General features: G+C 42.0%; 1 protein-coding gene across 1 annotated transcript; it reads right to left on the bottom strand.

Moving 5' to 3' along the window:
* Positions 1 to 12,087: 12,087 nt before the first annotated feature.
* Positions 12,088 to 19,189, bottom strand: ccnd1 (cyclin D1). The gene is made up of 5 exons (XM_022744456.1): positions 18,744 to 19,189; positions 17,157 to 17,372; positions 16,293 to 16,452; positions 15,109 to 15,257; positions 12,088 to 15,018 (listed from the first exon to the last, which is right to left on the bottom strand). The coding sequence occupies exons 1-5, from the start codon at positions 18,939 to 18,941 to the stop codon at positions 14,863 to 14,865; spliced, it is 879 nt and encodes a 292-aa protein (XP_022600177.1). The 5' UTR covers positions 18,942 to 19,189; the 3' UTR covers positions 12,088 to 14,862.
* Between the last annotated feature and the right edge of the window lie 3,800 nt (positions 19,190 to 22,989).

The raw sequence follows: 22,989 nt of genomic DNA, 5'->3' as shown, positions 1-22,989 counted from the left end.
GTGTTACTCGCCTTCAGGATCAGTGGAGAAATTCTGGCCTTTTGTGGGCGGACATATTGAACACGATGCACAACTGCAAATAGCCAAGTGGCCAAGAGGGAGCAATGGAAATGAATAATTGGGATATTTTATGGTGATTTGTGTTTTGTGTGTTTGGGTTATTGCTTATGTATGTTTGGGATGAGGACGGGGGTTCATGGGTGCTGCATGTTGTAAGATGTTGCTATACTTGAAATTACATTAAATAAAGTTTCAAAATAAAATAAAATAAAATACTTATTGCCCCTGTAATCATCTGCTTCTGCTGTGGCCATAGTGTTTGACTAAATCAACAGTTCTCATCTTGTGCATGATAAAAAAAAAAAAAAAGTAAAGCTCATGAAGGAGCTTCACAGCTTTCAGACAAATCACGTGTTCACTGTTTTTAGTTTGAAATTCCTTCTTAGTGTTTCCACTTTGTGTCCTCACTGAGGTTGTTGTTGACACATGTAGGTTTTTTTTACTAGGACAATAAATCTGCAACTGCCAGGACAAAGACAACAGCTCGATTTGTCTCAGCACTCCAACAGGCTGATCCACAGAGATCAATGAACTGTATCAAGAGTGACTGGTATTTAAGTCCAATAAACATAAACTAATTAGTTCTAGTTTCTCACATGACAAACATCATACACAGTCTTGTACATGTGTATTTGACAGATGATTTCAGAAAAAGTCGTCTTAACATCATCATGTGTTAAACACACAGCCTGTAACTTCTGCCTCCAGGGCTCTCTCAGTCAAAACAATAATGAGACAAGTGTTCGGTGATGTCATGAAATAGTGCGGGACGATGGGAGTTGTTGTCTTCACCACCATTACCATAAGCTCCTCCCGGTTTGGATTCCTTCAGTATCAGTGGTTCAGGAAATCAAACAGACCTGGTGATTCTAACTGTTAAAAACACTGAATGAAGCAGTTTGACATGTAAAGTCAGTGTTGGAGCGACGCTGTACGGAGGACAGAGACTCAGGGAAGAGTTGGAGCTGAGATTGATGCTAACCTTTGTTCTGATTGTTTCTCTGATAACTTATGAAGCAGACGTTCAGCAGGTTTTTACCAGCAGCTGAATTCTCCACAGAGGTGTCCTCCTCTCCACAACAAACACACCAGGGGATTAAAACCAGTAGAAACACCCAGAAAGCAGTTTACCTTTAAAAAGCAGAGATTCAGCGACGCTCTTCAGTGACACAGGACAGGACGTCTCCGTCAAAAGTGTATGTGGCTTAAAACTAGATAAAAGTCAATGTTGAGCTTCTGTCAGACAAACACACTGACACATGATCATAGAGGATATGATGTCACTGACAGGCGACCAATGACACATTAGAGAACACCACTCAACAACATATAGAACACAGGTCTAGTTGTTTTAGATATTTTAATGAGGAAAAGTTATAGATTATGACTTTAAACTGACATAGCAGCAGTTATTATGTCACATGGTATGTAAGTGATACAGGTGATATTAGTGCTGTTGAGTGTTTGGTTCGTGGTTCACATGAAGAAATGATGGTGGAAATCACACACAAGTTGTAATAATTATATTGTGAGTGAAACAAAGAGAAACAGAGAACAACAACAGTGTGTTAGCTGTGATGACGATGATGATGTGCTACACACTCACTACACTGCAAACAGGCTTAGTCTCTGCTGATGGGGAGCCACTGGTTAATGTTAAACTCCTGTTCCTCCCTGTGGATAAAACCAGGTCACCAACCTCTGCTGTGAGCAGTATATGTACAGAGTGTATACGTGCTGCTGCTTGGTACACACACACACACACACACACACTCAACAACAACAACAGCAGCATCAGGAGGCACCACAGACGACCACAGGGACTTTTTCAGCCATTGTCAGATGGCTCGCTTTCAATTCCATGTCCACACTCACTGACAATAACCCAACAGGACTGTGTGTGTGTGTGTATGTGTGTGTGTGTGTGTGTGTGTGTGTGTGTGTGTGTGTGTGTGTGTGTGTGTGTGTGTGTGTGTGTGTGTGCGCTGGGGTACAGTAGCAGCTGGTTTATGCAGTGTCAGGCAGCAGGTGAACGCTGTCTTCTGGTCGGCAGCTTCTGAAGGCAAACAGAGAAAAGAGAAAGAGGGAGGCAGGGGGGGAGGACGGGGTTGAGGTGTGACAGGGGCCAAATGAGAGAGGCTGCATTCAGATGAGTGTTTTAGTAGACTTGGACCCTCTTAAAGTCAAAAAAAAAAATCAAAGGCAGAGACAGAGGGAACAATTATCAGATGCAGAATCTGAAGAAAAGGAAGGAGTGAAGGAGAAGAAGGAGGAGAGAGGGGAAGGAGTTAGAGGAGGAGGAGGAATAATCATAGGAGGAAGGGAAGGAGGAGAGAAGGAGGTGGAGGGGGAGTGAAGAAAGATGAGGAGGAAGAGCAGGAGGGAGAGGAGGAGGGGGGCTGGGGTCTTTGAGAGAATGTGGAGGAATGTGGGGAGCAGGTGGTGAGTGGTGACATGAAAAGCAGTGGTGACAAATGCAGCCGTCCGGCCGGCCGGCAGCAGAAAAGCCCTCTGAATGAAACGGTGGCTTCAGATTTCACCACAAGCACACCAACAGGGGGAGGGAGGGGGCCTCTGCAGAGAGCAGCAGACACACACACTGTCCTCTGAGTTAACACACACTCTAGATAGAACAGCTTTCATTCAGCTGGTCATATATTTACAGTCAGATCATGTTTATGTGGTTTGGAGCGTTTTCATTTGTCGCCGTGGAGACAGAGATTCTGAAGAAACAAGAAGTGGTTGAAAAACATTTAATTCAAGGTCCACTTACGTGATTTTACACCAAACTCAGTGCGTACACACAGGTTTTTAAAATGTAAAAAAAAAAAAAAAAAATGCTAAGAAAAGACAATCGAATTCTTTCACACTGTTCAGACTGAGTGCAGGGAGCGATGCCATCACATGCACACACACACACACACACACACACACATGGATCTGTCTCATCCCTGGGTTGGTGCTCCAGTCAGTGTCGGAGCCTCCGTGTGAGACGCTTTAGACAGTAATTTGTGTTTTTAAAACTTATCTCAGGGCTGCAGTTCAATCTCAGACGGAGGTTTAGCAGCACCATGCTGCATAGGTGACAGGTGTGTTTACAGTGTTCACCTGGTGTCATGTTTAAATCATTGATAATTGGAGCTGGAGCTGATATAAACTGTAGACTGTAAATAAAGATGGACATACCCACAGGTTTCTGTAAAATTCTACATAACTTGACAAAAGCCTTAATAAAATGTAAACAGGTGAGTTATATAAACAGGTGTCATGAAGGAGGAAATTAGCTCTAGAGACCAAACCTGTTTTTGTACCAGGCTGTAAACATGTTTATTTCTGCTGTAAAGTTGGACATTTTAACATGGGAGTCTATGGGGACTGACTCACTGTTGGAGCCAGACTCTAGTGGTCATTAGAGGAACTGCAGGTTTTGGTTCTTCAGTGTTGATGCTTCATGTTTCAGCTTTAGAGGTTGAAGCTTGATAAACACCTGAGGTTACTGCAGAGTCATGTGACCTGGGACTGAATGCTGATTGTTCTCTTTCACACTGAAAACAAAAGCCAGTTGTTAGTGTTAGTGTGTTTTTTGTCCAGTGTAAAAAGGGCTTTTAGTGGCTTTTTCTAGTGTTTTCATCTCATGGATTTCGTCAGCACTTTGCACAATTGGCCAAAGTTCCATAGGCAGGTCATGTGATGATGATGATGATGACAACATGACATGACAGGAAAAAAACTCTGGTGGTTGAAAGCACCGAAAAAAGCAATAAGTGGGCCTTGAGTTGTTTTTGTTCGTCTATTTTGTTCAAATTGTTTCTACCAAGGTTCATGTGATGACTCCTTAGTCATCAGGGGTCTGAATGTCAACATGTTCACAGCTGTGATTTCTACTGAAACTGCCTCTGTAGTTCCTTTCTTACTCAAACAGTAGAAATAGAGCATTTGTTAGGGACTATTTTAAGCAGCGGATGAGTCCACATTTGGTGCTCTAGCGAGTATTTAGGGCGGCAGGACAGTGTGTGGTGCAGAAGGAACTGACTGTGACTAACTCTGAGATCTCAGACATTAAATCATTACTGACTGTATGGACTTTCAGATCCCTGATATTTAACAGATATTTCTCACAAACTAAAGAAAATATTTGAAACGTATGATTGTTGGTAGTTGGTAATTTATTATGTTTGTTTTATTTGGAGTTTGGAGGTTATTGAACCAGGAGGAGCCAACGAACTGAATTATTAAATATGAGGTCTTTGTCGTTCATTTAATTAGCAGGTTATTTTGTAAATAAGTATGTTGCACAGTTGTTTGTTATTGGGGAGCATTAACGTGGTCAATGTGGATTTTTGTTTTTATGTAACTCACTTTGTAACAACAGGTAATTAAAGTTTGCAAAGAAAAATACCGGGTGCTCTCAGTTATGTCGTAGTGAGTCTCCAGGTGAAAGGTGCTCTTAAAGTAAAGACACAATAAGAAGCTGTAGAGTTAACTTCAGGCACACTCGCACAGAGCCAAGGATACAATTAAAATGCCTTTATTTAGTTAGGGTGTATTGGAGTGAAAATCCAGAACAAAGATCCCGAAAAAGGGAGTAAAAGCGTCGAGCGGTATCGATCCCTACAGGGTCTTCTTCAAGGCGTGGTTGGAGAAGGAATTCAAAAGTTTACTTTACATTACATTACAGATTAAATATTTTATGTTGGCTGTTGTTTTCATTAGACCACTTTGTAATGCCATTGATATCACACTGATACACCTTTCTGTAGTTAATTTCAATTATTTCTATACTCATATTTTTAAGAATGACTCAATGTATTTGTATTGTTTGATGGTAGTGTTTAAGGCCCCTAAATGTCTTTGGTGGTTCTGGTTCCAGAGAGGAGTTCCACTGTGATCAGGTAGCTGTGCAGATGAGGTCTGCTCAGTGAAGTCACAGCAACAACACGAGCGGTCACACACTCAGACAGGCTAGAAACCCCCAGGTCTGTCAATCTATCAACATATTAATTAATGTAATAAACATCGATCACAGTTTACAGATCAGCTTATGGTTTTACATTGACCCATAGTGGCTGCCGTAGTTGTGTCCACACACTGTTTTCCTGCAGTGAGGGATGAGTGGTGTTTCAGGCGCACCCACTGTCAGTATCACCTCTGGATGAAGAGGTTTAGATCATCTAGGTTAACTGTTGGCTTGTTCATTATCTCCTATGTGACGTCTCTTATACCCTTTCTCCACCAACATTAGCAGGTATAATCAGGCTTTTTGAACGTGGGTAAATCCACTAATTAAAGTCGATTGAGCCCTTTTCCTCTGCCAGTGGAGTTTGTCTTTCTGTTTGGACTGAGGACACACAACTGTTAAGAGTGATGTCATCACATGCACTTACTGAGCTGGAGCTCCTGTAAAAGTGTCAGAGGCTTCGATCAGTGATGGTGTGTTTTCAAAACTTATTTCAGGGCTGCAGCTTCACTCTCAGAGGAAGGTGTAGCCTCAGTGTCTCTGGTTTAACAGCACCGTGCTGGACAGGTGACAGGTGTGTCTACAGTGTCTGTGCTCTGAGACACTGCAGCAGGAAAAGAGGTGAAAATGAAAGGGCTCACCTAGGTGTTATGTTTACATCAATGCTGATCGATAAAAATCACCAATAAAAACCCATGTCATTTGACCTGGCTGTGAATGGCAATTGAACCCCTTTCCATTACTGCCAGAAGCCTGATGATCTTAGTGGGTTTTTTGACCAGTGGAAAAGGGACTTTAATTGAAACTCTCACAAACAGAGTGTGTGTGTGTTGTTGTGTTCGTACGGTGGATTTCCGGTTGCCGGTGTCCTTGTCAAATGTGCTGGACCAGAATGTGAAGACCGGCTCAACACTGACCATGTTGAAGTGATGTCACCAACGTACCAGATCTCCATGACAACATTATCTTAACCAATGAAAACAAAAGAAGTACAAAAATAAATGAAGCATTTTCTTTATTTTGGATACTTTTAGCTTCTTCTCAAATACATATGAAACTTCCTTTCAACAGGCTGAACAATGTAAAGGTACAATTATAAAATACAATAAATGATTAATATTTGCACCAAAAACCCTCCATACTGTTGGTATAAAATGTGGTTTACTTAAATCAGTTGAAGTGGACATAGGAGAGCGTGTGTGTGTGTGTGTGTGTGTGTTGAGGGTATCAAGTGAAAATATCAGCAGACAAAGATAGACGCACATGCATAGAAAAAGCATGGTGTAACCCAACAGCCGGCTGTTGTACGTGTTGTATGTTGGTGTGTGTGTGTGTGTGTGTGTGTGTGTGTTGAGCTTCTTTGTCTGCTGCTGGTTGAGCTGGCACTGGCAGGCCTGTGGGAAAGGATTAGACTTTCACGCCTTTTCCTCCACACTGAAGCCCCATCAAAGACATTCCTTGCATAACAAATCAATGAGTACTGTCTCACTCACACACACACACGCACACGACAACGCACGCCACACACACACACACACACACACACACACACACACACACACACACACACACACACACACACACACAGACACACACACACTCCTGTTAATCATTAGCCAAACAATAACTATCAGACAGAACTTTAAATGTGAGCAGGAGGAAATTAGCAGAATTTATACAAAGAGATTGTAGCAGAATAAAAAGTGTTGTGTGTGTGTTTATGACAGGGTTGAATGTGATGATAATGTAGCAAACTGTAGCAGTAGAAAAAGCAGGAGCCATCATAAAATGATGGACTGACTCAATCAGCATTTCTCTGATGTAACTCTGATGTGACACTTCCCTGTGTGTATTAATACCCAGGTTGCACTTTACAGACTGAGGTGTTATGATGTGTGGGATTAAAAACTGACCGACAGACAGTGAGAAGTGTTCTTTGGTTTCTCCACGTCCGTCTGAGAGGATGTCGTCTCCCCACTAACGAGGACCTGGACATCTTGGATTCTCCAACACCACAGAGACCTCATGGGTAATTTATGGAATTAAAGGAGCCAATTAAGAGATGAGGTCACTGTTCACACACATGTAACAGGGTTCAGTCTGCTCATGAATATACAGTTTACAACACCCCGTTAAATCTCTTTTTCAACATGACAGTTCCAGGCTCTGCGTTGTGTAGAAGATGATGTTGAAGCAACAGCTGGCTGGTGACTGGCTGACTCCAGCGAAGAGACAAAGACAGCTCCAATGTCGATTCAATAACTTTTTTTTTATTATTGCTAACAAGAAATTCAGGATCTGGGGGATGAAAGTCTGGTCTCAATAAAATTATTGAGTCCAAAAGAAAACCATCATCAAAGGAAACTTAAAATACTAATGAGTGAAGTGTAAATAAATAAATCATATGGCCTAATAGTTTAACTCTAACCAGACTGAAATCTTTCAACTATAATTTATTTAAAGACACAGCTGACACATAGAATCATAGTGTAAGTCAATATAGTTACTTTCTCTCTCAGACTATATACATTAGTATATTAATATTTACAGATCTCACACTCACACACTCACCTGGGGGATACAACCCCGGTCTGACTTGTTCCCCCTCTAATGGACCTCACAAATATGTACACTTTACAACAAACAAATAAAGATAAAATTACAGACAAAATTTTATTGTATATTAAAATAGAGATTTTGCTATTAGATATAGTAACAATTTAAAGAAGTGAGCATGATGCACTGTCATCTAAACAGGTGAAAAAGCCTCAGTGTGTCAGCTCCATTTACACACTGTTTCCTTTGTCTGCAACAATGTGAGCATTTTCTAAATCTTCCCCTGCGTGTTTACAGAGGAGGGACAGATGCAGTTTACACTGAGGACGCATTCATGTGGACATGGACTCAGTGTGTCATGTCTCTGCTCGTACTATAACATCAGAACATCTCACAGCTAAAGGAACAACAGAATAAAAAGGTAGGAACATGATCAGCTAAGGCCAACTCTGCTTGTCTTTGCTGCAGCTGTTTTCAGAGGATCTCACATGAAATATCCAAACTTTATTTTCATCATTACAGAATATTTAGTCATTTTCAATAATTAAACAATCAAAATGTCCTTGCGTGTTTTTAAACATGTTTTGTCTGACTAGGCCGAGGCTCAGGCTCTCAGCTTACAGTCCTCGCAGAGAGGAAGCTGGAACCAGGTGGGTCCATTCGACCCCCGGCTCCTCCGGTCCACATGTTGAAGGGCAACATGCTGAACCCCAAACTGCCCCTGATGTAACATCGGTGTGTGAGTGTGTGTGATAGAGATGCACTGTATAAATGACAGTGAATGGGTTAATGTGACTTGTAGTGGAAAGCGCTCTGAGTGGTTGTTAAGCCTAGAGACCTCTAGAACTGCTTAAATATTTAAAGTACTTGCTTAATTAATAAATCAAATGATTCATAAATTTGTTGTGGATAAATGAAATGTTTAATCATGCAGTGATTTCAGCTTTGGTCTGAGTTTTCTCATTGTATTCAGTGTCATTATGTTGTGTGTAAATGAACTGAACACAGCAGAGCAGCATTAGTTATTGGTCTCTAGTCTGGTGATAATCTAAATTTCTCTCATTCTCAACAGATCCCATGAAAAGGCTCATTAAAAATGAGTACAGCTACTGTAGTGTCAGTCCCATACACACCATCCCTCTGCCCCAAATATTCATTGGAAGAACAAGTGTGTATTCATGTGCAGCTGAAAATAGTCCCAAACAAATGCACTTTATACTTCAGTTTGTTAAAAACCAGTGCCCTGGTGTTTTAACCAATTACACAAAACCACGTACAGTGTAGGATATTTGATGTTCTGTATAATTAAAAACAGACATTGAAAAGCCGCAAAGTGCAAAATGCAACAGAAGTTTGTGGCCAAATACTGAATGAGAAGATGACTGCAGTCTCAACAAGCTTGACATGAGAGGATTTTTCCATCACAACAATGAATCCCAAGCGCACTCAGAAAAATCAAGCAATAGTATTTTAAGGGCTATATATTCGCTGCCACAAGACTACCGGCCACAACCGGCTACAACCATTAGCCCACGCTAGCATTACTGTGATATGCTCCACAGCAATACTGACAATTAGCCAGCTAGCGATAGCAACATCTGCCAAACACATTTATAATACGGGTAACAGCAAGTTAACCAACATTATCATGTCTACTGCAGCTGTCACTAATTAAAAAACAGACATGTAACATTATGAACCATCAAGTTACTGACACATGGAGGAGAAGAAAAAGCAGTTCTGGGTCCAGCGTGCCCCTTTAGCAGCTCGTAGGGTTCTCCATCTAAAGCAAGACCAGTATTGACTGGGAAAGAAATTCAGCCTTCGATGGATCCACTGAGATCAGCCGCATGAATGACCCTGATGGAGCTGGTATACACTGTATACACGATATTTTGATGGTTCAACAGCCAACCAGGTTTTAAGTCCACCTGTGCTCTGGTCTCATCTCAAAATATGGTTTCTTCATCGGAGGAAATTCTGGAAGATCGTTCTCACCTGAAGGCTTTTACCTTTTATCTTTTACCAAGCTGCAACCCTCCAGCACAGAGCAGCTGAACAGAATCATCTTTGAAGAATATGACAGAACATCTCTCACCAGACTTGTGTCAGACTGGTGTCATCCATGTCCAGGAGGATAAAATCTGTCATCAATAATAAAGGCGGACATACAAAACATTAAAAAAGTAAAAGAATGGGATCTCAGTAATGAAGGGTGTACTCACTTTTGTTGCAGTTGGTTCTTTTTGGACTTGTCATTATACTTTAATTAGTCAAACCTTTCTGTTTTTCAAATCAATTTTGCCTTCATTCCTCTTGGGCTCTGCCAAAAATGTATTTTAATTCATTTGTATTAGAACTTCTTAACATGTTGATCCAAAACAATTACAAAACAGAATGTCAGGAGGACAACACAGCACTCAATGATTTTGAATTGATTCACAAAACTAGTATGGTCCTACTCCATGAAAACAAGGCCCTCTGCCTGAAAAATACAGACCTAGCTGCCAGGACGGAGGCTTTGTAGAAAAACCTGAATGACTTGATGGGCCAGCAAGACACCAGCAGTGTCCCTGAAATAAGGGATGCAGATGAGACAGATTTCCATGAGCAAATCACCACTGCAGACAATGAGTCTGAGTCAGACTATGAAACTATGAGAAAAAAATTCATGAACAGACACAGCCCACCAGCACTGTGTCTGAAATAACAACGGGCACAGAGCTGAGTGAGAGTTCCAGGCTGAGTCGCAAGTTCTGGCTGGAGAAGGGAGAAGTTGGGGATGGAAAGGTGCGTTGAAAAAGAAAGAAAGTTGTCACTCCCTAAAGTGCCTGAAAAGGGAACCCAGACTTTGTGCACATGGCAAGACAAGAAGAATGCCTACAATCTGCCTCTGCGAGAGGAAGAGGTCTGTGAGGCACAGAAGACACAACTGAGGCAGGAGATGACCATCCACCCAAAACAGATGTCTCAGGTTGAAAAGAGGGAGCGACAGACTCAGATCGACATGGAAGCACTGCAGGAGAAAATGGATCCCATCACCAAGAAGGCACAGATTAATATTGAAGCCTGGAACAAGGAGAGAGAGACCTTTCACCTGCTTTCTGAGGATCTTCAGGAGGAGATTCATCTACATATCTATCTATCTATCTATCTATCTATCTATCTATCTATCTATTTATCTATCTATCTAGTCTATCTATCGATCCATCACTAGCCCCCATTGACTAATTGGAAACTTTGTTATAAAAATCAAAGGACTGGTGATCTAAAATACAGTCACACTATGATATAGCTCCTTGTGTCTGTTTGTCTCCGCCAAACAGCCAGTCACAGGAACGGTCACAGTCTCTCCTTACAGTGTTGAATAATGTCCAGAAGTGTTTTTGCAGAACATTATGATGTCACAATTAAGTTGACCTTTGACCTTTTGGATACAAAATATTTTCACTTAATTTTATCCTTATGGACATTTGAGTTAAATTGTGTCATAATTAGTGAATGAATTTGTGAGGTATGGCCAAAAATGTGTCTTTTAATGTCACAGTTTGACAGAAGTAATCAAATTCTGAATGTTCCTGAATATATTGCATTCACAAGAATGTCAGTTCACCGTGACCTTTCTAAAGACATTACTGCAATATCGTGTTCAACAGGCCAAAACCGTGTTTTGTGAGGTCACAGCGACTTTGACCTTTGACCACCAAAGTCTAATCAGTTCATCCTTGAGTCCAAGTGAATGTTTGTGCCAAAATTAAAGAAGTTCCAGCAAGGTGTTACTGAGATATCATGACCACGAGAGGTAATGAAATGACAAACTAACATTAGAAATGAAAGGGGGCACTAACTAATGTTAGTGAGCTGAACCGCAACTAAAGGCTAAAGTTAGAAACTAGCTGACATTAGTTAGCTGAACTGTAACTTAAGGCTAAAGTTAGAAACTAGCTAGCATTAGCATTAGCTAATGCTACTTAGATTTACCTAGAGTGTCTCTAGTCATGGGAAGTTCTACTGAAATGTTACTCAAATAAGTAAGTCAACAGAACTAAAAATTACAAATTACAGAGCATCTTAAAATCTAAATTCAAGACATTTTTAACCTTTGAAATTTTGAATTTTCTGAATTTACTTTTTTTTTCTAAAAATTTGAGAGAATAAACCCAAATATGTAATATAACTATAACAAGATACTATGGGTTTATGTCATAATTACAATTGAAAACTCATTCTGAATATATCTAATTTGTTGGCTTGGATGATAATGATACAGTGACATTCATGTTCACTGAACCCACATTTAATAGATATGGCATTATATTGTGGATGCACACAGCTAACTGTATGATGTGAACAAGTAATAAACACTGGGATCTTTCTCATCTCTCCTCACTCATATAATATGAACCCTGCATGAAGCCTCTAATAGTAAGCGTTCAAGATTGATCAGCATCAGTAGCACACAGAGTTCCCTTCATTCAAACATCTCCTGCAGGAAAGAACAGACTACACCCAACTACATCTAAAACATGTTTTATTGTGTAGTCGACACAAGTAATACACTGTTTGTTCCAGTTGCAGACAACTGGCATGAAGTAGACACAACTGTGTGGAATGATTTGTAAAAACAAAAACAGTCTATGGCTTACTGAGTATGACACTGAATCTATGTACAAACTCAAATCAACTCACTGACAGTTTGAAACTTGGAGCACAAAGCTTTTTTTCTTTTATAAATATAAAAAGGGGGAAGGAAGGAAGGCCACTATGGGCCTAAAGGGGGGATAAAGTCTCTTTCACCGAGACAGCTTAACACTCAACAGAGTTATACATATCCCATTTTCTGTTATGGCACCAGTATCAAAGCATGCCCTGGACTCGCGGCTCTCCATCACGGATGCTTCATCTCAAGCAGGTTTAACAGAGCTAGTAGGCACTGAACCAACAAGTAGAATAGAATAACAACTAAACAAATAAAAAGACTACAAATTAGAGATAGATCTTGACTGTCACATGAGGTATTGTGGATCAAAGCATTTCTGTACATTGTCTCATTTTTCCTTGTTTTTTTTGGAATAGTACGGAGAATCATATTAACGTAATTACAAACCAAAAAAAACTGATCACATAGAATCTACATAAAAGCAACAAATGAGGATGTCAATAACACAATTTTCTATGAGAAAATTCAAACCTAGAATAGCAGTATATTGACATTTATATGTATAAAAACATCCAAAAATATAGCAGCAAACAGGAGAAAAGCATTGATTTTAATCCATTACGTCTGTCATCTTTTTTTTTTTCTTTTTTTTTTTTTTTTTAAAACACGTAGCTGGGATTTACTTTCTATAGCAGCGGAATACAAGGAGTGTTTCTCTCCTACTCTCTATCCTTTAATGTACAATCAGAAACCTAATGAACAGGGTTCCTACACAGTTGGACAGAACTCGGTCCTTCCTCTAGAGTGTGATTTGAAGAGTCCCCCTACACATCTACCTGCTCCTGACGTCGGCCCTGGCCTGTGTAGGAACCCTGATTTGAACTCTACAGGGTTAAGACACACCTCGCTGTTGAGCCTTCACCCTTTTTGCCACTTTTTTGCCGCCTTTTCTCCCCTCGGTTCTCTTGCCAGCTTTGCGCTCCACTTTTTTTTTTAGGCAAGTCCCCAAGAAACGCAACCCACGTCTTTTAGGTTTGTGCAAAATCACGTCAATAGCCTCAACACTCCTCTTTTTTTTAAGCTTCATCCCCATCCCAGAATCCATGAGCAGTATGTGAACTGAGCTGGAGCACTGGAGGAGACGCTGTCCTGGCGATTTACAGGCAGACTGGAGTTTTAGCTTCACAAATACATCTGGAGGGCAGGGCTGCTCTGGAGGCAGAAATGACCTCACTGCTCAAGTTCAACATCAGTAGGTGGAGCCACAGTTTGTTATCAAACTACAAAATGCACGCTAAAAAAATAAATAATACTATATAAAAATAAAGTATTATTTTCAATATAAAAATAATACTTCTTTTTATGTTTACCCCTGGACCTTAAGCTTGTGGCTCTGCACACTGAGGTTGAACTGAAGCAATGATATGAGAGAGAGGCTTTGCCTGTGTGAAACATTTGTCGAACTAAAACTCAGATCTGAGACTTGAACGGCGGTGACGGCGAGACACTGGCTCCATGAGACTTAGCATTCAGTCCTGTTTCTCTGTCATACTGGTCTCTGTCCCATCAGACGAATCAGATCCAGGTGCTGCTCTGACTCTATGACCACATGACTCCTGCTCAGACCCCCGGCTCTGTTTTCATATTGTTTTTCAAACTGTGATTTTTTTTAGACGAGCCAGCAGTGCTGACCAAAAGTGCTTCTTTTAGAAAACAAAGTTGGAATGGTTTCAGGTTGAACTACACAGAGAAAGAAAACACACAGACTGTGGACTCCGCTTGCATCTGCATCCATTTGATCTCATCAAACTGCAGCAAGGTGAGGTGGGTAAAGTGAATGTCATCATGTCCACACCTGAACATCAGAAACCCACAGTCACCAGGTCACAAACACAGAGCGTCTCACACTACACTTGGTTTACAAAAGAAAAGAGGTATAACACTAACTGATAAAGAACTCTAACATGATATATATTAAAGTGACTAAACATAAGCAAGCAGGGGTATATCTGTGTGAGTGTCTGCACTGCAACAGGACAAACATGGCAGCTTGGACAGGAAGTCTAACACATTGTAGATACAACAGAAAAGAAATGAAAACAATAAAAGCCTCTTCTCATTAGTAAATGTCAGAATTCAGATGACGACAAACTACAAACCTACTGTACACGACACTTTGGGATGTTTTAGTAGGCAGGTTGACTCTGCGGTAATTGAAAGATTCCTAGTTTAATATTTGTGGGAATAAGAAAAAATATCTAGTAAAATGTTTGTTTGTGGCTTTAGCTCCAGCCCACGGCGCTCATCAGTGTCTCTTTTCTCCGCTACACTTCTGTAGTGTTCATTTCATTTCCCAGGTTGGGAGGGGACACTGGCAGGAAATGTGACTTGGGGTGTTGTTGCGGGGCGGGGGGCGCTCTGTCCCGTCTCGGCAGTCGTAGCAGACAGCATGTATGCGAGTGACATGTCGGCCACGATAGCAGCCCACCGGGAGGAAGAAGGATGAGGAGGAGGAGGAGGGGAGGCTGAGTTCAGAGGAGGCACACCCCCCCAGCCCTCCCATCACCACCACCTATCCACAACTTTCCCTCGATCGTCAGGTCTTGGTGTTACATAGCTCTCCGTCGTCTCAGATGTTGATGTCTCTGACGTCTGTCGGCGTGCAGGACAGGTCCACGTCCTCGTCCACACGTTTGGTTTCTGTGCTGCTGCTGAGCTGCTGAGCCTGCCGCAGGCTGGACTCCAGCAGAGACTCGATTTGCTCCTGACATGACCGCAAGCAGTCCTGCAAGTACAGAATCAGAGTCAAGACCACCGCACCGCTAACCTCAAGAACCAACACTGTTTATTTTAACAGAGAGAGTGTTTGTCATACCGGGTCACTGCGAATGACCTGCGACAGGAAGTTGGTGAGGTTTTGGGAGGACAAGGAGGCGTCTTGGCTCTTCAGGTAGAGACCTTGAACAGCTGCAACCACACTGCCTGCCGCCACCATGGACGGAGGACTGGCGATGAAGTTAACATCTGCGGAAATGCCAAAGGTACATGTTAGGACATGAATAATCATCAAACACCACGTCTGCTTTACTTCACATACATGAACAGAAAATTCAGTTTTATACTCTGTGAGTTCCTGATCATCTTCACCATTATTCATCATTGACCTGAAATTTAACAGTTCAAACTGACCCTAGAACCTCTGCAGATAAACATAGAACTTTAAAAGTCTGTTGCGCCGAACATTTATTAACTGATAATAACATCATGGCAGCCATGATCAGAACTAGAGAAGCACCAAGTGCAGTTTAACTGACAGCAACTCTTCACTTTTTAGACTGCTAATCAACAATGGATGATTGTTATTATTGATTATCATCAAAGGCACATGGTCGAGCCTCAGCAGCAGTTCAGCAGATAGCCATCATGCACGGGTGAGATCAGAGGTGAGGCCCTAGTTTTAGCTGCTTTACCTTTGCTAGCTTCTAGAAGTCGGACATGTTCAGCAGGTGATGGAGTTTAAGTGCCTGATTAAGTTTGTTGTTCTGAATGGGTGTTCCTCCACATCTGACTTTGACCGCACAGGTGTCGCAGAATACGAGCTTTGTGTCTTCTTCACTCACGGTTAAGAACTTCTACGGCGATGCCATGTTTTTTGTGTGTGTGTGTGTGTGTGTGTGTGTGTGTGTGTGTGTGTGTGTGTGTGTGTGTGTGTGTGTGTGTGTGTAGGACAGGAACCATCATGTGGTGCATGAGGCATGAGTTTTAAATTTGGCTGGCACACTGATCACAGCTGATTGATTAGTGCATCTCTAATTAGAATAATAATAATATTAATAATAATAACAACAATAATATGAAGAAGAATCACTGAGTTCTAATAAAATATAGAGTATAGGTAAGTATAGAGGAACCAGGGGATATTAAATGAACAATATACACTGTATGCTTCCATGACAAATCAGATTCATAATCCAGTCAGCAAAGAGGTAGATACATGACCTCTGTGTGTGTGTGTGTGTGTGTGTGTGTGTGTGTGTGTGTGTGTAGTTCATGTCTCACCTGTAGCACAGAGCGCCACAAAGGTCTGGGCATGCTTCCTGAGGATCTGCTTGGTGGACGGGTAGATCTTCAGCTTGGACAGGAAGTGCTCGATGAAGTCGTGAGGTGTGACTGAAGCAAGGTCCCACTTCAGCTTGTTGAGAACCAGCAGCTCCATTTGCTGTGGAACGGACCAGACCAGAGTCAGTCAGTCACTCACACTGACCCACTTACTGCTGGAGAGACATGTGCTCCTCCTTACGTCTGCTCTGACAATTAGTCCCTGCAGCTGCAGCTCTCTGTCTCTCTGTTTATCTATTATGAAGGTATGTACTTATTTGCTTATCAACATATCTACTCCCCATGTCTTTTTTTAATGATGATTACCTCTACATACTATATGTATAATACACCAGTGCATGTTTCTTTCTTCTGTAAACTAACAGGATCAGTTAATGTGAATATGATTATATTCCTGGTGAAGTATCCTAGACTTCATCTGATGGAGTCACAGCAGAGAAAAGTGTGTGTGACTGTGCGTCTTCTAACAGTCTGCACCTCTACCTTACGGCCACCAGGTGTCACAGTGAGTCAGTGTTTTCTTGGCAGTCACTGAGACCATTCATGAAATCAGAGAGGCCTTCCAGTCACCATGGGAAAGTCACAGGCAGCCATTCAGAGCGGCTGCACCACAGCTACGCTTCTACTGTTTTATTTCAACCACACAACTGATACGTGTCCATTCAACACCATCAACACTCTCCCCTCCACAGTGACAATGACTAACCAGATTGACTGTAAATACTCTGTGTTCTGGCCATGTGGTCTGCAGTGCTGCTCTACTGTATGTGTTATGCAACATCCATGTCTGCACAACTCAATTACCAGGAGTTCTCCAGGCTGGACCGAGTTGTCCGTGTAGATGCAGAGTTTCTCCGCCGTTAAGGGCACAGTCTCCTTCATCTTGGATGCTAGAAACATGCACGTAGCTCCCAGCAGCTGTAGTCGTGTTTTCCTGGTGGCCTCCACTGATAAAAATCTGTCCAAATAGTTCATAGCCAGGGGAAAAACCTCCTCCTCACATTTCTGTTCCTCGCAGACCTGGGAGGTGAGAGAAGCACTTAGAGGTTGCTGTTGCTTGTTGGGAGAAAATTCCCCCCATACATACATACATACACACATATATATCTATATATGCATTATTAAGCCTTAACCCCCACAGGCTTGTCTGTCTGCATTCAACAGTAGTGCCGTTCACAATCCTCCTGAACGAATTTACCACAAATTCAACATTTTGTGTGTTTAATTCGTTCGGAGTTTAGAGTTTAAATAGAGGGATTATTTAATGCAAAGTTAATTTCACATGCAACTGAAAATGTCTTAAGTGAGAATGTGACGAGTTTATAGGAGAAAGTGAGTGTACTGCAGTCATGAAAACAGTCGGGAATTAGTTTGCAGTCAGTTCTGACTGAGACACAAAGGTGGCGTCGATGCAAGTTTCACTCTCTAATTTCAACTTCGTCATCTTTTCAAAAAATATTTAGAAATATTTAAAAATTATCAGGATGCGCACAATTAGCATGTAAATGATCCTCATCGAACACCTGATCGGATCAGAGTCAAATGGGTCGAATTGTAGTTTGTATGAATTTAAAAAAAAATCATTTCTCTGTCTGGGCTTTTTCACGTGCTGCAGGCGATGCTTCCTCCGACTCCGAGATGCACGATTTCAGAAATTAATTAAAAATATAAAACGAGGGAAAATTCTGTCCAAAAGTGTATGTAAATGTTAAAAAACATCTAATTTATCAAACCCGACTGTTTAAATCAACCCAACACTTTTACACTTTTAATAAATGTCCTTTTTCCTGAGCGACCTTCACGGACCTCGGCGGCTCCTGTGGAGCAAAACAAACTTCACCAGTTGATCCCAGTGGAACCAGTTGGAGCAGATAGTCTGGACCAGGCCCGAGACACACGTTCATTTCTGCCACATTTAACCCAGTTACTGTCATTGATCCCACTGTTATAGATTTTTAATGATATTAAAATCCTTCTCATATACGACAACAAAGATGGCGCGTAATAGGCTACTGGCACGGGCCGGACTGCATACGTGTACATTGCTGTTATTTAGGAATATTTTCCCCGTGTAATTACATTTCATAACCTTGTGGAAAATATAGGCAGAGGAATAATCAATAATAAATGTATTTACGGTGGAGCTGAAGGCGGTCTGGATCTGCTCTTACAGCCAGGCCGACGGACCACCCAGCACTTATGAGGACATAGTTTTCACAGCGTTTATGTAACAAGCAGTGAAATAACAGACAGGAGCCTCTCACAGCCCCAAACTTTAACATTAGGACCGGACCATCACGGTCTAAGGTGGACTACACAGACCAGCTAGCGGCAGTTAGCAGCGTCACTCAGACACAGAGGGAAAGTTGAAGTAAAGTAGCTACAACCAACCTCCAACATCCAGGTAGCAACTATTTTCCTCATTTTAGGAACAATTTCCTTCTGAACACACTTGAAGTAGTTGGGCGACGGCAGGTAGGTCTCCTCTGCCTTCAGCATGGTGTGGAGGACCCGGTCGTTGAGCAGGTTGACGTCCTGGTAGGCTCTCCTGATGGAGTCCACCTCGCAGCACAGCAGCTGGTCCTCCATGGTGCCTTTCACTTCTGCCTTAATGTTGCGATAATTTTCAGAGTGTGACGCCGCAGAAGTGACGCGGTGTGGTGGAGGAAACGGGCGACACAAGGCGACGGTCGGTGCTTTTTAAATCACTTTCCTCTCGCGGGGGCTGCTGCTGCTGCCGCGTGCTGCTGCTCCTCCGGTGTGCGCGAGCCCTCTGAAGAACAGAGTGCTTCCCCCCGCGAGACAAAAACCCCTGCCTCGCGCTCAAGACACACACACACACACACACACACACACACACACACACACACACACACACACACACACACACACACACACACACACAAAGTTTACCGGCGAGCGCGCGCTCAGGAGGAGGAGGAGGAGGTGGAGTGGGTACGCGCGGTGACGTCAGCTGTTGTTAAGAGGGGGGGATCAAAGCGACAAGCAGTCTGCTAGGGAGCGCGCGAGGAAGGGATTCTATTATATACATATATATAAGGAAAGAGCGAGGGAGGGGGGCGGGATGGGGATCCTCCCCCCTCCCAGAGCCTGGTGGCTTCTGAGGAGGAGGTGGGAGGTCCGGGGCCGAGTCTGGGGAACGTCTGTACCCGGTAGGGAAAGCTGACGGCTGGGCGTCGGTAGGGGGCGGTCACGGCTCACACCCCCTCTTCCTTCTTACTCTGTGTGTGTGAAGGAGTGAATGAAGGCAGCAGCTCCCACCAACATGAGGTGAGCACATGGGACAATAGCAGCACTCTCAAACACACACCGTGCTGCTTTATTTATTCCATTTAATCCTGATCCACACAGTTCCAGGACAGGAGCGGGTGGAGTGAGTTATATGAGCCCGCTCTACCTGTTCATGAGCACGGTCCACGTCTAAAACACTCACTACCAGCACATGGTTTAACCTGTTGAATATGTACAGTTAGAGAATTAAAGATGGTGGCTGTAGTCCTCAGCTGGTGACCAAAATATGAAGCCCACTCTGCATGTGGCTCCTTCACACTGAACCAAACAGTCAGGTCTAAACTGTTTGTTTGAAGACTTGTGAGTCCATATATGTGAATGTGAACAGCAGTTAAACTCTATCAAATATCAAATGAGGCAATTAATTATTTAGTCAGTTATTGAGAACTATTGGAGCTCTGGAGTTTGATATCACATGAAAAACACAAGAAAAGCTGTTTAGAATAAAGTAAAACTGGAGTGCAAATAAAGTTTGAAGACTTTCTCTAACACACACTCACCCTCACACACACACACACACACACACACACACACACACACACACACACAGAAACGGGAGGAGACTGGAGCTGCACCAATGGGAAGAATAGCTGTTACTAGGCAGATGTCGATGTAACTTTTCATGTGGGGAAAAGTTCAGTTCACTGGAAAAGTTGACACTGTTATTGATAACCCTATCAAAGTCCTCTGACTTTCAAATAATCAATACAGACATTTTTTTTATTGACAGCGCTGCTGTATGTGGACGTCTGTGCTGCTTCAGTCAGCCTGGGCCTGGAACCCTTTCAGTCAGACTGAAGACAGGACGGTCAGGCCCTGTTACCAGCACTGATCTGGTTCCTCCAGTTAATAACCAGTGTTCAGTGTGAAGTTGTGCACATTTTAATCTAGTTTCAATATGAATTGGAGCTTTTCACATTCCTGGAATTCCTCTCTGGGCTGTTGGGTGGACTACCGTAATGTCTGAAGAGGGTTCACAGAGTCACATCAGACCACATCACCACTCAGGCATCAAACACACACCATGACTCTGCTATGTAAAATACACTTCCACTATGTTTTCACACAGCTGAACTGTAAACCTGCTGATTTTTACTTTGTTGTTATCTTAACTTTTACTTCATGTGTACAAAACCTCTTATCATGTGTGTTATAGCTCATAATGTTTTCTATGCATATCTATTTTTATTTCCTATTTACAGCTGGCCCTCTGAAACACACAGAACAAATCAAACAGATCAAATTTATTGTCTGTCCTATAACAACCCTGATGTCACATGAGTATTTTATTTATAGCACAGTAATGTCATAATGTAATTTAAGTAACGTAACTTCATAATTGTCCTTTTTACATGTTTGAAAATGTGTTGAAAAATGAAATGTAAGCCAGCAGATAGTTAGAGAAACTGATGTGATCCAGAGTGTTGTGTCCTCAGTGTCTCATTCACACTTAGATAGAGGCTCTCTGTGGCAGACAAAGGAGCCGGAGCATGTGACTTTTGCAGTGAGGCTCTTCTAGCAGCTTTATGGTAACGGGAAGGAAGTGTTTAAAGGGACAGCAGAGAGCTGAAGTGAAACCAGCAGGGCACAGACTGCTGCAGACTACTGATCACACCACCACCACTACCACCACTGAGCCCACGGCTGGAACATAGGCTGCGATTTACCACATCAAGGCCGCTGCCTCTGCCCTGGTTCTTCACTCACAGTGTCATGTGATGTTTTCTCATTTTCACTGCTTGTTCAAAAACACTCACACTGACTCCTCACACTTGTTGAATCTGCTCCACTACACTGGTTAAAGCCACATACTTCAGTATAATGTTGATGTGTGTGATGTGTTATTTGTCATGTGTCAGGCTCATGATACGAGTGATGAATGTCAGGCGATCAAAGAAATATGCAAAAGAAAAGAACAATAAGAGTCTGCAGCCATGCTGTAGTGATATGAGGCTATCTGCATGCTAACATGCTCTCTATGACAGGAAGCTGTTGTTTACTATCTTAGTTGAGCAGTGTTGACATGCTAACATTTACTAAGGCTACATCCACACTATTATGTTTTAGTTAAAACTCATCTGTCCACACGACTCCAGAGTTTTCAGCCCCTAAAACAGAGACTTTCAGAACCTGGACCTGTTTTATTTTGAAAACTATGGAGTTGTGTTTTATTTTGAAAACTATGGAGTTGTGTTTTAGTTTGAAAATTCTGGGGTTGTGTGGTATCTGGATGAACAGAAACTGAGACCTGTGGAAATGATGACATAGACACCCACGGTCTCTCCTGATTGGCTCTCATCAGCCTTGTCTACCTGTGGTGAATACAACATGATAATGAATTACAGTGTTACTGACCTTGCTGTCTGTGCTAGCAGCTGTTGTTCAGTTACATTCTCTATTTTAATAAAAAACTGTCTTTGCTGTTTCTCCTTCAGAGGACTTACTGTACTTTATGTACTGCAGAGCAGACAATCTACTTCCTGTTCACACCGGCTTGCACATGCCCAGTGTATCTGAATGGTCATGTAATATGTGTTTTCAGGTGTGTTAGTATGATGAATCTGATATGGGATTGTTTCTGAGACAGACCTAAAACGCTTGTCTGGATGGAGATGGTTTTTGTTTTAATACACCATTTTAAAATGAAAACCTATCAGTGTGGACGTAGCCAGAGTCTGCAGCCATGCTGTAGTGTTGTGAGGCTGTACTTGTGTTAGCATGCTAACATGCTCACTACACTTAAAAATAACAAGTAAACTAAATTTTAAGTAAACTTAACAAGTTGATATAAAGTCAACATAATTTAAAACTAATAGTTATATTAACGTAGTTTTTTCAAGTCAATCGGTTTCCTAGATTTTTTAAAGTGAGCTCAACTTGTCACATTTTACATTTTATGACAGGAAGCTGATGTTTAGCGGCTGATGTTTACCATCTTAGCTTAGCAGTGTTGACATGCCAACATTTACTGAGCTGATGGGAATGCTGTTGTGTTTGGTTATAAACCAACTTATTGACCCATTAATTTAAAGTCAGGGTTTCACAACAGGTATCACAGTTCATCCTGTGGGCAACACAAACATCTGTATAAAATGCAGCGCCAGGACCCCTCGCTCTTTGCTGCAACTACGATCAGCTGATTGTATGACAATCTCAGGAATGCCTCAGTGTTGCCTTAAAGACAAAGATGTTTACGGTGCATATGCAGCTGGTGACCATTAGACTGTTTCTGCTGCACATTTTATTTCCCTGTGCAGACACTGTACACAGGCTAATACTGAGGTTAATGGTTGATGTAAGAGTTCTTACCTCACTGAGCAGGAAT

Source organism: Seriola dumerili, unplaced genomic scaffold, assembly GCF_002260705.1.
Source record: "Seriola dumerili isolate Sdu_G_001 unplaced genomic scaffold, Sdu_1.0 BDQW01000003.1, whole genome shotgun sequence".
In the NCBI taxonomy this organism is placed as follows: domain Eukaryota; kingdom Metazoa; phylum Chordata; class Actinopteri; order Carangiformes; family Carangidae; genus Seriola; species Seriola dumerili.
Note: the sequence above shows the minus strand (reverse complement) of the source record. Positions and strands in the feature narration are given on the sequence as shown.